Source organism: Podarcis gaigeae, assembly GCF_964106915.1.
Source record: "Podarcis gaigeae genome assembly, chromosome: 2".
Taxonomy (NCBI): Eukaryota; Metazoa; Chordata; class Lepidosauria; order Squamata; family Lacertidae; genus Podarcis; species Podarcis gaigeae.
This window is the reverse complement of record NC_139679.1, coordinates 92,877,226-92,894,751: the sequence shown is the minus strand read 5'-3', so window position 1 is coordinate 92,894,751 and position 17,526 is coordinate 92,877,226. Positions and strand designations below refer to the sequence as shown.

The 17,526-nt window shown below is 41.4% G+C and overlaps 1 protein-coding gene across 8 annotated transcripts in view; it reads left to right on the top strand.

Moving 5' to 3' along the window:
* Window positions 1–17,526, top strand: part of ITPR1 (inositol 1,4,5-trisphosphate receptor type 1) — a 198,376-nt gene that overhangs the window by 136,453 nt on the left and 44,397 nt on the right. For all 8 annotated transcript variants that reach the window (XM_083722101.1, XM_083722096.1, XM_083722098.1 and 5 more), the window contains 5 exons: window positions 214–404; window positions 10,795–10,975; window positions 12,114–12,370; window positions 14,757–14,957; window positions 15,996–16,106. In XM_083722101.1, coding sequence (XP_083578227.1) covers window positions 214–404; window positions 10,795–10,975; window positions 12,114–12,370; window positions 14,757–14,957; window positions 15,996–16,106 — 941 coding nt within the window. The remainder of the gene's footprint in view (window positions 1–213; window positions 405–10,794; window positions 10,976–12,113; window positions 12,371–14,756; window positions 14,958–15,995; window positions 16,107–17,526) is intronic.

Genomic DNA, 17,526 nt, shown 5'->3' with positions numbered 1-17,526 from the left:
TGACAGCATCATCTGCTTGTATTATTAAGAGGCAAGCATGTTGTTCACACTTTAATGGTTAATAAAGCTGTGAATAAATGGAATATGTTCACAGTTACACTTCGATTCATTCGTTTTTATAGGCGAGTGACCAATGTTTTCAGATAGAAATAATTAAGCTGGGTTCATAAGAGGCTTCATTTTGCTCAACCTGTGTGACTTACCTTTCTGTAGGAGGCGGGTCTGGTTCCAGCCCAGCAAACCGAGGTGAAATGAGTTTGTCAGAAGTCCAGTGTCACCTGGATAAGGAAGGCGCATCCAATCTGGTCATAGATCTCATCATGAATGCCACCAGTGACAGAGTTTTTCATGAAAGCATCCTTCTGGCTATTGCCCTTTTGGAAGGTGGAAACACTATTATACAGGTAGGAAAAGTGCTTGTGTACTCCTGTTGATAAGCTTTGTGGGTTTAACATGAAAGTTGGTGAGCCCACTGCATTGTAAAGAGGTGGGATCCATCATGCTCATGCTGATATTGAAGTACAATAACTTTGCTTTCCACTCTTTGCTCTAGGTTCACTGCTGGAGGATTTGGGGAGGTAGCCATACTGGTGTGGCAGATGAGAATAGAGCCAGATTTAGTACTCAAAGGAAAAATCTAACAGGGTTTTCTCAGCCGCAGCTTCCCATGCAGGTCTGGGGAATCCTGAAAAAGCAGCATGAGGGAGTTAGTACTGATTGTGTAAAGCTTACTAAAGATTTCTAGACAAACATAATTTTGATAAACTGTTCCTTTTTTAAAAAAACTGCATGCAGCAGGATTATTGTTTTTAAAAAAGTTGCTGAATTTTGAAACTTTATCAAATAGATTGTACTCTGCTAGTTAGGCTATGTTCAGCAATATTGATTTGCATAAGACTGCAGTTTCCTTAGTGGCTGGGTTTTTCACATCTATGTCCCAAACTCTGAGCCATCCGAATATCTTAAGCAGTCTCGGCATGCAAATATTGCAACATCTACTGTCATGTCTGTATATTTATCTCTGGGTACAAGGGTTTATGCAAGACATTTTGGTCCCTGAGTTAGAACAGCACCTTTCTCCATCTCTCCCCCACCCCACCCCCCCGCAACCCTGCATCCCAATCAAGGTTCATGATTCAAAAAGTTGACAAGTTATTTCGGCACCTTGGGCAGAAAGTCTCACAAATATTCTCTTTAGTAGTAAAAATGTAGACAAGCTACTGCTCAATTTAACACCGGTGAAAAGAGTGTTCTGTGCTGGGTTGCCAGGTCATGTGATCAAATTGACTAGGTTTAGGATCCAGCTTAGGTCCTCCTCCTCCTCTAGTCATGCCCTGACCACACCCCTGGAACACCCCTTTTGGGGGGAATCACACCAACCTTAGCTGAACTCTGAGCTATGATGAGCAAGTTCCAGCAGTGTATCTTTGGCTGAGCTGGAGTTGGAGACTTAATGTTGGCTTGGCGGAGCCCAGGGGATCTGCTGCATCTTGGAGCCGCTGATCCCAGCAGATCTTGCTGTAGGATTTCCCCCTTAATATAATTCAAAGACTTGTAGCTGAATCTGCAGTATTTTGAGCTGATGTGATCATGATAGCTCCAGCAGTTTTTTTTCATTTTGCATGGTGTTGTACTTCACAGCATGCACAACTTTGAACTCATCCTTACTTTGGAGAGCATTAAAATACTAGCATATTATTCACAAATGTTTTCATAGCCAGCTCCCATCTTAATTACAGGTTTTGTGGTTTGTTTGTTTTTTAAATCTCCTGGAAATAGCATAATAGGCTCTTCTTATGTGACAAAAGGGACGCAGGTGGCGCTGTGGGTTAAAGCCTCAGCGCCTAGGACTTGCCGATCGAAAGGTTGGCGGTTCGAATCCCTGCGGCGGGGTGCGCTCCCGCTGCTCGGTCCCAGCGCCTGCCAACCTAGCAGTTCGAAAGCACCCCCGGGTGCAAGTAGATAAATAGGGACCGCTTACCAGCGGGAAGGTAAACGGCGTTTCCGTGTGCGGCTCTGGCTCGCCAGAGCAGCGATGTCACGCTGGCCACGTGACCCGGAAGTGTCTCCGGACAGCGCTGGCCCCTGGCCTCTTAAGTGAGATGGGCGCACAACCCCAGAGTCTGTCAAGACTGGCCCGTACGGGCAGGGGTACCTTTACCTTTTACCTATGTGACAAAAGCAAAAACTCTTTATTGTTTGACAATGCCTTTGTGTGACAATCCATTCCATGTTTGTATTTTGATCCCCAAAGAGGTTTTTTTGGGTGTTGGCAGAGCGGGCTGCTACAAACGCTAACTGTCTCTTATCTACCATTGCTAACATTTGGGTGTATGGAGTTGCATCGTTGTGCACAATGTATGTGTGTTCTTTTTCTTTTTAATGCACATTGGTCTATTTTATTAGGTCTATTTTTATCTGAGTGTGTGCCTTCACTTGAAAGTCTGTCAGCTAACTTCTTTTTCCCTAGAGAAGTCACACACTCTTCCTCTGAAATGGTATCTCCATTCTAGAGATGCCTCTATATGCAGTACTGTGTCTTAGAAATCACATTCTGAAAGTTTGGTAACGTTGCTGCTGTAGTGATAATATTGTCTTATCTCCGTTCGTTTGAACACTAGGTGGTTCTCATCTGTAACTTAGGCATATACCGAAGGTAGTGTGTTTACAGTCACACATGAAGGCCCAGATATTCCTGTTTTATCTGCAAAGTCTATATAACATTTATTCAGACTTTTCAGATGATCCCTAACAAGATTAAAGTCCCTGACAAGCAGGCAGAGGCAGGCTATTGAAAACAAGGTCATGCTACTTTTTGGTAAGCACAGGAATCAACAAAGATGTTATATAACTTCTATTTATATCCTACTTGCTCACTAGCTGCAGGCATACAAGAGAAGCTGAGGAGGGAATTTAATGAGCTCTCAAGGCTTGCTCACCTTCCCAGGCTGGTAGAGACAGCTTGAGTTTTTCTGCTGGGTTTTTTTTTTTTTAAAAGTGCGTCAGCAAATGAAGCTGGTGGCTGGTGGGTGGTGTGGGAAGATGGACTGACTAGTTGCTATGGTTTTTCTATAATTCCCCTCTCTTTCACTTTCTCCCCCCCCCCCGTTTTTTTGAGGGTTCCTCACTTCCAGGAGCCTGCAAAACATCCTTGTTTCTCACACCTACATAAAACTCCCTCATTCAGGAAGGAAGTAGGATGTGTGCTGCCTTGTATTGATAGTGCTGCGTGGTTTAAAGGCTCGTGTACTTGTGTGGGTATGTGTTTGTGTGGAGCTGTGTTTAAATGTATGAACACAGAGGCTCCATTTTTTGTTTTTGTTTTTTGAAGCAGTATTGAAATGGTAGCCCCACAACTTGCACATAACCAGAATCATCTGCTGCATTCTATTAAATGTTTAATCCTCATAACAGAAGCAGAACTGTAAAGTGTACACATTCAGCCTCCAATCAGTTGCTTTTAAGGTCTCAGAGTCCCTTTGTCCTTTCCTCTCCCCCCCCCCCCCCCATCTCTCCTGTTTGGTTAACTGCCTCCTTTAAATTGGAGACAATCAGGATTTTAGGTGTGCCTATTGAGGAACCATCAAATGAAATACCTTTTTCAGGAATCAAATGTCACAGATGGCCCCATCCGACATCCCTTTTATTGCTTGCAAAGGAAGACAAGTAGCAACCCAAGCCTATCCTTAAACAATTTTGTCCCTTTGAAAGTGTCTGCTTAATCAGGTTTCTTGTTAAAATGTCATGCATCCAGTTCTGATGATTGGCCTTTTGGGAAGCATCAGGAATACAACCGAACTGTGCGTTTGATTCATATTAGAACTTCATACTCTGACTACGTGATGTCCCCATGACACTCTCTGGTTATTTTAAAACCAGATTGTAAGCTTATATTAACTCTTAAGGCACAAAGCAGAAATCCCCAATGAGCTTTATTTTAGGCTGAGAAGGATGACTGCCACCAGAACATTTCTTGCTTTTTGGGGGATACTTGAAGAAGAGCAAGGGAATTTAACAATTATTAAGTATATATTAAGAAACCATTGGCCAGCAAATGGTTTCAGGCCAAGAAAAGTGCATCTTTGATGTGCCTTGTTGGCTTTGAAAATAGAATTTAATATTTGACAGTTAACAATGAAGGTTTACTTATCTTAGGGAAAGCATAAAGGGCTGACTCCCATATCTTGATAAACAAGTTTTATGTATGTCCAAAGGGTCTTAGCAGTGATTAATGTGACCAGGTTATGCCCATTCCCTTACAGAAACCCTTTATTCAAGCTAATCCTTTTTCAGATCCTGTTATGATTTGTCTCATTTTCTTCAAAATTTAATGGGAACCTAAGGTCCCATTTCATTGATTTGCCTTGAATCTAAAAGCATATACAGTGACTGTACAGGAGAGAAGCAGGATTGCTTCCATAGTCCCTGTTGTCCTCTACCTCCCTGTGTATGGTTTTGTGCCTGTGGGCGCAGAGCCTATGGATGCTTATATGTGAAAAGTATTTATTCATATTGCATGTTCCATGTAAGTTATTCAAGGGCAAAATACCATGAAAGACATTTTTTATTTTTATTTTGGGGGGAGGGAAATGCATATGGCCAAGCGTGAGAAACCCTATGCATGAAATATTCCTAATGAATGTTTCTGTAATCACATTACTGTTCTCTTTATGAAGGAATGTGGATAAATCCTACTGCTCTTACAACATGAGCTTGCAACAAGCAAAGCCTCTGCAGTAGCAAACCTCTAATTATCAAGTCCAAGCAAAAACCACACCACCTGATCCAAATTTTTCTGTTTCCTCTGTGTGTGTGTGTGTGTGTGTGTGTGTGTGTGTGTGTGTTACAGTATAAATAGCTGTAACTGCAGGGCAGACCTAGTTAACAGCTAACTGGGATGATAATGTTCCCCATGTGTATGGCAAATGCACACGCTTCAAGATCTGAGCAAAACCTGATAAGCCGCATATATGCAAGAGTAATCCTTAAGCTACCTTTAACTAGTCCATTGCATCTGAAATGTTGGAGGTTTTTTTAATATAAAAAAAGTTTGGCCCCTGAACAGTTGAATATGCTTTACCAGTTCAGCAAACCTGCAGCGGCAGAGAGAGGTCCAGGCTGAGTGTCCACCTTTTAAATTACGGTTCTCTAGTGTGCTTTGGAATGAAGACATCAATCAGCAAGGCATATGATCTGCTATCCAATACTTCCCTGAATCTTGAAAGGGCAGATTTGTAGCTTCAGCCAACTAAGATGCAACCCTTGACTTATAACTGGACACCAGTGTTTATTATTTAGCAACAGCAGCAGTTTGATGGACCTAGATAAGAGGATTAATTAATGTGAATGAGTTCCATTACCCTGTGCTTCTTTGCATTGTAAATAACAGGACAGTGGTGAATGGCCAGATGGGGGAATTGATGAAATATGAGGAGGAATAGGAAGATATAAAGGTGAAGCGGGAGATGGCTTGCATTAGCAAGAAATCTGTTCAAGTCATAAGCTGCAACAGGATGCTATTTAATAATGAGAAGTGCACTTGTGGCAGTTATGCAAAGCAGAATAGGGGTGATAAAGTGAGCAAATAAAGAGAAAAGGAACAAGGAACAAGCAGTTATATCCTCTCCCCCCTATTATTATTATTATTATTATTATTATTATTATTATTATTATTTTAGATATTCTGAGTTAGACCAAAAAGTGCAGCTAGGATGGTTGAGTCTGGAAAAGCATGAAAAATGAAATATATAGCGCACTAGGAAAGACACAAGTCTATAGGAAGGTTTGCTTGGTTAAATGGAGTGCAGAGCAGCCTTCCTCAAAATGGTGCCATGCAAAGGCTTTGGACTACAATTTCCAACAGTCCTAATGTGCTGGATGGGGATTATGGGAATTGTAGTCCAAAACATATGGAGGGCATCAGGAGTGGGGAGGGTGGGAGAAAAGCTATGAAAGGCAATAATTCAAATATGTGAATTACTATGACTTTTCTGAAATTCTGTGGCAATCAGTCACAATCATTATCTCAAATCTCCTACCAGAAGAAAGACATTCAGTTTAGAAATGAAAGTGTGCTTGGGCTGCATGTGTAGTTACTGTTGCCCATTGTTTGTGAAGCATGCCTCATGACCTCTGCACGTCATGTGATAGTTCTTGTTTCATGGCAAATGATTTCGTTGTGAAACACAATACCATCTGATTATCAGCGGTTCCTCCAAAAGGCAGACTCAATGGCAGCAGGCTTTGCCATATGTCTGGCATTGACTCGTTCTCCCAAGTGTTATCCCCTGTCACCATTGGCATATGGGACTGTACAGTTTTCTTTCAAACGTTTTCTTCTTTTTTTCTAAAAAGAAAGAAAGAAAGAAAGAAAGAAAGAAAGAAAGAAAGAAGGAAGGAAGGAAAAAGGCAAGTAAGTTCCAGGGTGGACTTACCAGTCGGAAGTAGAAGGGTTCATGCAGCACCAGAAACAAGATAAAAGGAAGTAAATGTGCGGCTCCAAACAGTGCCTTTAGGGAAACATGGGGAAGTTGTGATTTCCCACTGTTGAGACATGTCAGGACCTTGTTAATAAGAGGAAAAGGAGGAGAGGCGGTAGTAATGTAGGCATAAGTGAGTGTGAGGTGACAAAGAACAGCAGGTGGGCTGAATATGTGACCTCAGCAAAAAGTCTAGAAAGCACTTTCAACAAGTTGGAATTGGAAAAGGCGGCGGCTGCTGCTGCTGCTGCTGCTGCTGCTGAGGCCTTGGGGAAATTCACAGGGGTTTCTTACAAGGGGTTTCCCAGAGTTTTGCCTGTCGACAGTTTTTCTGAGACAAGCCTAATTAATAACTGGCAAGATAACAGTGGGATGTTTAGCGACCTTTAAAAAGCAAGCAAGCAAGCAAAAACAACCACTTGTTTGATGCCATGGTTCAGTACTTCTTTAGAAAAATAAAGGAATAGAGGTGACTGTACTCAGACCTTTCATGTATGGACAAGACTGGACAGTTGATCTCCCTTCTATATATAGAAGGAAGATATGATTACATTAGCTCATAACTCTTTATTGGGGGATAGCTAAAGAAAACATTGAAAACCCTAAGTCTGGCAAGAGGTACAACCTTAGTGCTCCCCTCAATATCCCAGAACCAGAAAAGGTTACCTTCAAGTTGCTGCTGTTGTTGTTGTTGTTGTTGTTGTTGTTGTTGTTGTTGTTGCATACCATCCTTCATCTCAGGATCACAGGGCAGTTTACAAAAACACAAAAATACATAGCATAGTAACAATCAAAAACAATACAGTTTAAAAAGTAATGGACTGCATAATTAGCCACAGGCCTGAGAGGAGAAGAATGTTTTTGCCTGGCACCTAAAGATATGTCACAAAGATTCCAGGTGAGCTTCCCTGGCAAGAGCATTCCACAAGCAAGGAGCCACCACAGGAAAGGCCCATTCTCATGTTTCTTAGTCCCGTCACAGGACAAAGGTGCTTCAAACTTGTGGTTCTTGGGGACGCCTAGAAAATAGCACAACATTGCCTCTTAGCATACAGTGTCAAGGAATTAACCCGGGTGGAATTTGCTACTTTAGGACAATCTTCATCCAATGTGAGCTGTAAGCACAAGTGCCTTATAGGATATACAGTTTTGTGTGTGAAATGCAGTGAAACAATATTTAAAACAGAGAAAAGATATAGCTGCCAATAGTATGTGAAATACAGCACAGCTTTCACTGTTTCCTAAAAGGCGATATTCTTTCGGCAGATAAAATCTGACATGAAACACTAGAATGACTTGTGATCTTACTGTGTGCAAGACTATAAACTGTCATTTCCAGAACCGATGTGTTGCAGTTTCTAATGTTTATTCAGTCACTTTAAATAACTTCACTTAGTCTTAGTAGTGCATTTTCCACAAATTTTAATAGGATACAAATGCCAAACTGAAGCAGTTTTTTGGGATGCGTACAGTATGAATTATATATTGTTATCACAGTGTTTTATTTTTTTCATCTAGATGCAGTTAACCAGTTACTGCAAGCTAGCTCAAGACAATTCAAAAGAAAGCATCTGATTAAATATTCAGGCAGAATACAGTCAAACTGTTGTTCTGCCTCATAAAAAAAGTTTTCTTGGAACTGAACAAAAACCATTCACTCTACCTTGAGCTCCTTGGAGAAAAAGGTGGAACATAAATTCAATAAATAAGTAAATAAAACCTGGTGCACTAGCCATTATTTTAAATTAAACAATTGCACCTTTGTTTTGGTTTAATTGTTTACTTGTGTTTTATCTTGTATTTTATTCTGTGAACCACCCTGAGATCTTTGGATGAAGGGCAGTATATAAATTTAATAGATAAAATAAATATTTTTTTCAGCAAAATAGGTTGTTGCTAGTTGTGTTTTGAGTTGTAGTTCTCGAACAAGTTAACCCAGATCCATTATGGGATTAAACATTTTGATCTTTTTGTTTTTAAATTGTTATGGTCAGTTTATTGACCATGCTGGTATAGCTTTAGAAGCCAGGGCAGGGCAACCTGTTTGCAGAACAAGTTAACACAGCTACAGAAATAATATATAATATGTGACCACCATGTAATGGAAGGGAAGCACATAAGTGTTAATATTTTGTATGAAATTAAAAATTTTAGGGTTAAAAATACTTAAGAATGTCCCTATTTTCATCCATGAAATGTTGGAGACATATTTCAAAATCTTTATCTAGCCACCCAGATTTAGCATACTGGAAGCAAATCAACATCCAAATAAGGACAAAGGAGCCATAATCTCTGAGCAAATAAAATTAATAGCATGCAGTTTGCTGTGGTTCATGTTTGCTCAATATTTGTACCCAGCTGGCTTGTTTGAGGAAGGTCTTCTTCTTGGAAATGTCCAGGACATTTTAAACACATGTTCATTATACTTTTGAGGCTGGTTGTGTACGCAGCTCTTTTTACTAGCAGTTAGATTCTGTGTTTTGCAGCTGCATAATGCACCCTGTTATGTTGCTCCACTCCTTGAATTCTTTGTAATAAAGTAGGTAGCCTAATCAGTTTTAACATTTCTTCTTGTCTAGTAATTATTTAATATAATTTATTTGCTGTCTATCTAATTAGAATTAGATTTGTGGACCAGTTTTAAGGCAGTTTTTTTAAACTACTGCCTGCCTGTGCTTGCATTGATAGAGACTTACTGATAGTATAGAAGCTTGACTTGACTCAGCTGCAGAGCATCTGAAAGTACCTCTGAACATGTGCAGAGTTCTTCCATTACTTTATCCTCCCTTTATCATGTATGTATCTGGGGTCCGGGAGAAACTTATAGTTTAGACTGTATGGCTTCCAGGCAAGCTTAAGCATTTTACTCTGTATTTTTGGAAATTAATTGGTGCATGTCAGGAAAGGACCATGTGTCTTAGGAAGATGGCTGCAGCATCCTCTCCCTTTTGCTCCTTTGGTGCAAAGAATATGAGAATTGACTTTCTAATCACACACTTAAGATTCACCCAGTCCAGCATTCCCAGCGAAGTCTGTGCACATGCAGAACAAGTCAATAAATTGTTTGTCCTTAGTATCAAAAATCTCTTCTTCCGAAGCTTCACATAGTATTTGTGACAGCTGCCTTATCTGCCTACACTTCCATAAAGTAAGGGGAAATGATGTTACCCATATTTCAAAGTCACCTTGCCACACAATTTCTCTGGAGAGTGATTAAAGAGCACCATGCAGGGGACAGCCTTGTGTTCTCTGCATCTCAGAAGGATGTATTGCCATCCTCCTCTTCTTTTCCTCTTTTCGATTTGCTTTTCCAATAAATCTGACTTGGTGTCAGTCTGCTGTAGGAGAAGCTGTTGCAACATGAGCCACTGCAGAATGCTAACTAATTTCATAATACTCCGCATAAGGTGACCCACTTACAAGTTCATCCTGCAGTCATGCTTTAAGCTTTGTTCCTGATTTACGTAACAGCATATTGGTTTCATCAGATAGCTGTCAGATGTAGTCCCTGGCTGCTTGCTCTAGCTTCCTCCATGCACACAGTCTTTGATCTGTATTCCACACAGTTTTGGGGGAAACGGTGCTTTATTTGACTTCTCCACATCGAAATGATATGAACACTAAATGTAAGTGAAACACTAACATTAGGTCTGACTATGACTAGAGAATATTCTTTCCCATGCATTAGCAGCATTCATGCCAGGTTTAAAGAGTATTCCCTGTCCGTTCTGAAAGCATCATATGTAGTATATCATATCAAACCGGCAAATTCTGTAAGGTAAGTGCTAAACAAACAAACAAACAAACAAACAAACAAACAAACAATCCCTCTGACCCAGAAGTGCTATCCCCTAATCCCAGATGTATTGAGAAGTGACTAAAAATGCAATCTTTTGTAGCCAAACTGACATTTCACATCCTTTGAAGGATCTGCAGTGTTTTCTCAGTATTCCATGATTCGAATATCTCCCTTTCACCAGCAATTATAAGCATAGGACCCTGGGGCCAGCAGCTGGCTTCACAGGAGGATTGCTTTGAGGAGAGGTAAAGGTGGCGGGCAAACCTCCCTTACAAAACGTATTCCAAATAATACCCATTTCCATAACATTTATTCCCTTATTTCTTGCCCTGAATATTGCAGTTGGGAGCATTTTGATACTCTTTAAAGGCTGCATTTGGTTCTGGGGCCTTCATTTGCTTTATTTCATTAACAGAAGCTCCGTCAGTGACTGTGGGGTTCACTACCTGGTATCTATGTGCCATTGATACTGGGTTTTACCATTTAAGGTGTTCTGCATCTCTGTTGTTTCTGTAGCACTCATTCTTCTGCCGACTAACGGAAGATAAAAAGTCGGAAAAATTCTTCAAAGTTTTTTACGACCGCATGAAAGTGGCTCAGCAAGAGATCAAGGCTACAGTCACAGTTAACACCAGTGATTTAGGAAATAAAAAGAAAGATGATGACTCGGACAGAGATATACCAGCCAGGAAAAGAGGTAATTCTCCAGTGTTCCTTAAAGAAGGATATGAAAATCAAACCCTTCAGTGAATTCTTTTATGGATCCAGAGGTTCTGGTCCACAACATGGAAGTTAAAAATTCATCCCTACCATGGCACTGCTTTCCTCCTTCATCCATTTGGGATGTGGCAGTTGCTATAGTGGTGACAGGTATTTTTAGCATTAATGGGCCAGCCAGCTTGAGTAGCTTGACATGTTGCTTAATCCTTGTTTTTAACACTCTGCCCTGCGTGCAATAGGTCTAGGATTCTGTAGCTAAAAACAGACGTCCCATATTCTCCATTTGTAATAAGAGAGGGATTGAGATGGGCACTTGCACTCTCAAACGTCTCTTTTCCTTTGGAATCATTATAACGTACATGTCTGATGCATCAGTACATACTGTTTATTGTCAATAAGATGACACTGGAAAAAACAGAAAAGGTTGCTTCCTAGTGGCACTTTACATGCCTACGGTCAGGTGTTCTCTTGTGGGGTTGGTGCCCCTCATATATGAGTTTTGTTGGTGTCAGTTGGCATCAAAATGCCAGCACATATTCTTGCATTACCTCCTATTTAATCAGGATATACCCTCACTACTGAAAATTCAATACTCGTTAGAAAGCCCTGCTGCAATATCTGAAGAACCTATTTGCATTATCGGTCATCCTGCAGCATGTACTTAGGCACCAGATGCAAGCATTCAGGGCTGGACAGGGGGAATAGCATGGACATGAGTATGACAGGATCATAGGGACACAGACCAAAGTCCATCTAGCTCAGTATTGTATACACAGTATGTCCCAGCCCTACATGGAGATTCCAAGAACTGAACTTTGGAGCTTCCCCATAAAACTTCTCAAATCCTTTTTTTTTGCTCTAAATCTCATTTGATTCCTGTACTGTAATGGTGGATGCTTATCTATTCTTTAGGGAACAGCCTTCACATTTACAGAAAGGATATTGCTGTGTCTTGTGTGGTAGTATGAACCAAATCAGGCTGCCTCAGTAAAACTTGCAGCATTAATTTGGATAACACTTACTACAAAGGTAGATGTGTCAACATACTGAAAAATGTTGAATTGACTCTGCTTGGTTGTTGTTTGCTAATGGACCTTTGTCTTTGTGTTCTGTAGCTTTGAGAGAACCCATGACCCAAATAACAGAGGAGGTGCGAGATCAGTTGGTTGAAGCCTCTGCTGCTACAAGGAAGGCATACAACACTTACAGGAGGGAAGCTGATCCCGATGACCATTATTCAGCTGCAGATGGCGCACAGTCTGCAGCAGACAAAAACAAAGACGAACTGGAGATGAGTCCTGTTATCACAATAATGCAGCCCATCTTGCGGTTTTTGCAGCTGCTGTGTGAAAACCACAACCGGGACCTGCAGGTAGGCTATGCAGCATCTTCAGGCTCAGCTCTACAAAAAAGGTTTTCTGCCATCCTGTCAGCAGAAAAGCAGACATCTCACTTGAGCTGAGGGCATGGAGACATATGCTACTTTACCCCTAAATGAACAGCAGTGCCTTCCCAAGACATTTTGTTGCCAGCTCATTGAGGAGCAAAGTGTTTCTCTGATGGAGTGTGGTAGCTTGGAACTGAAGCCCATGTGATATCAAAACTGTCCCTTCCTGAGTGGAAACCTGCTAGAGGCAAGGAAGCATGGGGAGATGTTGATTCATGTTGTTGTTGTTTAGTCGTGTTCGACTCTCCCTGACCCTATGAACCAGAGCATGCCTTGGAAACTCTGACTTTCTTCTCAAAGCTTCTCCTTTATAATGTCCATGGAGTTTTATTGGCAAAATACTGAAGTGGTTTGCCAGTTCCTTCTCCAGGTGGATCACAACTCTCGGCTATGACCTGTCCATCTTGGGTGGCCCTGCATGGCATAGCTCGTTATTCAAGCCCCTTCGCCACAACAAGGCAGTGATCCATGAAGAGGGTTGATCCATGTAGCTTCCCTCTAAAGATTATCCCTGATCATCTTGATTTGGTGCGGTTTACTTTGATCTAAGAAGATAGGTCTGTCTACTGTTTTATCTGTGTGGCCCAGTTTTGATTGTGATAATTTCACAGTGCTTAACAATAGATGGGCTGTTTGTTCTGCATTAGGCTTGTTAAAGGTTCCAGGTCTAACCAATGAACTGAAACCCTGACAATATGTTTTCTTTGAAGCTCCACAATCTTCGAGACTGTTTTGAAACATGCAGTGCTGAGATGGTCCAGGACATATTTTCCAGTGCCAAAAGCTATAAGCAAAGCAAATCTCACAGGCATGAGCTGGGTCATTTATAGTTTTAAGCCTAAAACACTATGAATGGATTCATACAAAGCAGGAGATTTTAAAGACACCCTGGACCCAAATCAGTTAAAATCACAAAGATCAAAAACAGCTCCTTAAAATAAGAAGCATGAAATTGCTTCAGAATTGGCACTGCGTTCTTCCTTGCAGCCTTCCCTGGCCAGTATCCTGGTGGCCACATTCCTAACCACCTGGGGTCCACCTCAGTGACAAGACTCAGGCAGGGAGGCAGGTACACAAAACCAGGTGCATACACTCAAAAGTGGGTGACTGATAGAATACCTAGCAAGGGAAGTGGGATCCTAATAGTCCCTCATCAAATTTAGGCTGCTGGTGGTGGTGGGTTGTAGCCAGATGTGTTCTTCCATTCACTGAAGGCTTGATTCAGCAGAGGCTTCAGTGCATGGAACAGGGAAGAAGGCAGTTTTAAAAAATATACCCTCACACACCCATCTCATGCTTTTCTGGATGGTTTTTCTAACCCTCTGGAACAGATTCTTTTGGGCGGAGTGATGGTGGCTAAAGACTGAAGGGTGCGGTCAGCCAAAAAACCAGCCGGCGTCCTGCTTCCTTTCATGGGAGTTTCCCCTTTTATCAGAAAGCCCTCCATGAACAAGACACTGTTGAATATAACCCAAATATAGTGAATGCATCCCTTAGATGTGGTGGACTAAGTCAGGATCTCATTGTTGCACACCCAGTTATCCCGCTCATCCAGGATCAAATTCTTTCCAGTTACCAACAGGGCATTAAATGGCAGCTAAAGCAATGGGCAAGAAACATTGCCCTCAGACTTCCACTGCTGGAAGGGGATAAGAGAACAGCATAAAGATGTCTGATCTCTCTTTCCATCTTCTGGCTTGCTTGTCTCTCACATCTCTATCTTCCCCTATCCCAGATACCAGCGTAATTTCATCTGTCTCCCCATGTCATAGGCAGACATGTGACAAGATTTCATAAGGGGCAGAATAGTAGAAGAACAAGCCTCTGGGGTTGGCAGTGAGCCTTGGCACGTGTCCAAAAATGCTTGCCCCAGATGCTGACTTAGGAACAAAGATACTTAGCAAGCATGAGGGAAAAATAAAAGAATTAAGCTCAAAGAGGGAATTTCTAACTAGCTGTAATCTGCAGGAACTTTGAGTGGGTGGAATGAAAACTTGTTGCTCTTTATAGATCAAAGACAACTAACTAAAAGGAAAGTTTTGAGGGGAGAGAAATGAGTGTAATTGACCTATAGGCACTTGCAAAACATTACAAAAGTCAAAAGCCCTAAATATTTATCTATGGGTGTGTTGAGAGGCTTGGATCACACTGAGATCATGTTCATTATTGCTTTTAGAAAGTGATGTGTGAATGGAAAACTGTGTGAATCTGTTGCAAAAAAAAAATCACATTTTGATTTCTTTTGACCAGCATCAATGTTCAAAAATGAAACTGAACTTTCCCCTCTCCATTATTTCATATTCATCTATAGAATTTCCTGCGTTGTCAAAACAACAAGACAAATTACAACTTAGTGTGTGAGACTCTGCAGTTTCTGGACTGTATCTGTGGAAGCACAACTGGAGGACTTGGACTTCTTGGGCTGTACATTAATGAGAAAAATGTAGCATTGATCAACCAGACACTGGAAAGTTTAACTGAGTACTGCCAGGGACCATGCCATGAAAACCAGGTAATCCAGTTATTGCAGTAGAAAATGTGACGTAGTCACAAAATTGGGAATCTCATGTACTAGTTGGCACCCTAAGAACTTATCACAGAACTGTTGGAAGGGACCTCAAAGGGGCATCCATTCCCATACCACCAATCGTTCCAAAGTGTGCTGCTTAACCACAACACCCCAAAGAAATCAGAAATGAGATGTCTAGAACAGAGCATCCTCATCAGTGAGAACCCCCAACTCTTTCTTAGTGCAGGGGAAAAGCTGGTTTCAGCATGAGACTCTGAAAATACCTTGGTGCAAATAGAGAATAGTTGGATTTGTAGTAAGGTAACAAAAGGGACGTGGGTGGCACTGTGGTCTAAACCACAGAGCCTAAGGCTTGCCGATCAGTAGGTTGGCGGTTCGAATCCCCTGTTGTTCGGTCCCAGCTCCTGCCCACATAGCACATCAAGTGCAAGTAGATAAATAGGTACTGCTCCCGTGGGAAGGTAAATGGCGTTTCCGTGCGCTGCTCTGGTTCACCAGAAGCAGCTTAGTCATGCTGGCCATCTGACCCGGAAGCTGTCTGCGGACAAATGCCGGGTCCCTTGGCCTATAGAGCGAGATGAGCGCCGCAACCCCAAAGTCGTTCACGACTGGACTTAAATGTCAGGGGTCCTTTACCTTTAACAAAAGGGAAGCCCAGTAGTTTAGCTTACTATGGGCTGCAATGAAAGTAGCATTAAGTAGAATGCTCTGTGAGCATTTTGATTTCTCTTTCCCCTCCTCCTGCCCCTCTTCCCCCCTCACCGGCTCAATCCATTCTGGGGTTTTCTCCAACTTTCTTGAGGAGGTTTTGGGACAACATGGGCTACACACACGGAGTGGAAAGGGAAGAAATTCCTTTGCATTAGTGTAATAATTTAGTTGAATTCTTCCCTATGGAACTCTTCATGGGAGTAGTGGGCAGAGAGAGACTTAATAGGCATTTGGGAAGAAAGGTTATGTTTTCTTGTTAGCCACTTAAAAAAGGTTTCTTCTTTTTACGTTTCTTTCTCCCCTGTGCAGAACTGCATCGCAACTCATGAGTCCAATGGTATAGATATAATTACAGCATTAATTCTCAATGATATCAACCCTCTGGGAAAGAAGCGGATGGATCTAGTATTAGAACTGAAGGCAAGTGGATACTCAACTCTGAAGATGGACGGTAGTATCACAACGAAAAAGCAAAAGCTTCTATCCAGATCTTGATAATTCTAGCAGGCTCCTTGAGTGCCCTGGGCAGTTTGCTATCACATGGGATTATTTTTTTAAAAAATCATTTTAAAATAAAGACTGCATAATATTTTATTTCAAACAGCTTGCCTGTTCTTAATTTAAGATATGGAATGTATTTCATACATTCAAAACCTGAATTTCAAAGAGAACATTAAGTACAATTACTTAGCTATGATACTGTAACTTGCAAAATTATTTCAGCCTGTTAAGGGGCTCAGGACATGTGATCAGAGCTGTATACATAACCAGTCCTGTGATAGAAACCATCAGGTGGTCTTATGCACAGCTGTCCTGCAATTTAAGGCAGAATATAGATGTTGAGGGAACAGGACAAAGGGGCCAGTCATCTATTGAATAATAGCTACTTTGGGCAAGCCATCCGGTGCTGATCCTGATCCATTGATTAGGCTCAACTTTGAGTTGCAATTAAATCAGTGGAGCCTCTACTCTGTGTTAGTGCATAATTGCTGGACATAGTTGCTGACCTTGCTGCCAGCATCGACTTCTGCACTGTGAATTTAACGTAATTTTTATATACAGAACTTAACATAGGGGGGACTTCCAGTGCTAATTGCAGTTTGGAGAAGCAAGACGATAGGAAAGGAAAAAGTCCCATTGAGTCCCCTCACGCTATATTGGAGATGGGTCAGCTACCATCTGTGTCTAGTATACAGTGTTGCAGTGTGCTGTTCATACCCAATATTACAAGAGGGGTAGAGTGATCCTGTAGTTTCTTGTGAAATACTATGGTTTGATGTATCTCTTCCCTCCCCCAAAAGAAATCCAGCTTCAGTCTGATTTGAAACTATATCAGGAAACCAAGCAGGCAACTTACACCATGGAAAACACCTGTGCCCACTGAAGCAGACAGGCAGTGGGTGGCATGGATATATACCAAAGCATACTGATGTGTACAGCAAAGTTCAACTGCGACTTGAAATGCAGTAGGGAGAAAGCTACCTCACTGTGTCCTAAGGTGGTAATGTGTACACAGTCTCACCTGATTTCAACCAGTTTGCGGTTCTTTATATTTTCCCCCTTTCAAGCTCAGCTGCCATCAGTATTCTTTCAGCTTACAGGTTAACAGATAGGTTGTTTTTGTTTTGTTTTTAAAAATCTTTTAATGTATAAATATCTATACTTCCACATATTTAGGGAGTGCCCCAAATGCAAAAAACCACCACCTTATTGTTTATAGTGGTCCTGTTCTGCTTCCAAACCGATAGACACTTGACTTCACAGTTTAAAAGGAGAAAAGATGCAGCTATCCTTTGTGTGTTGCCTGAAACCTACTTTCATTGTATTTATGTATCTAAAT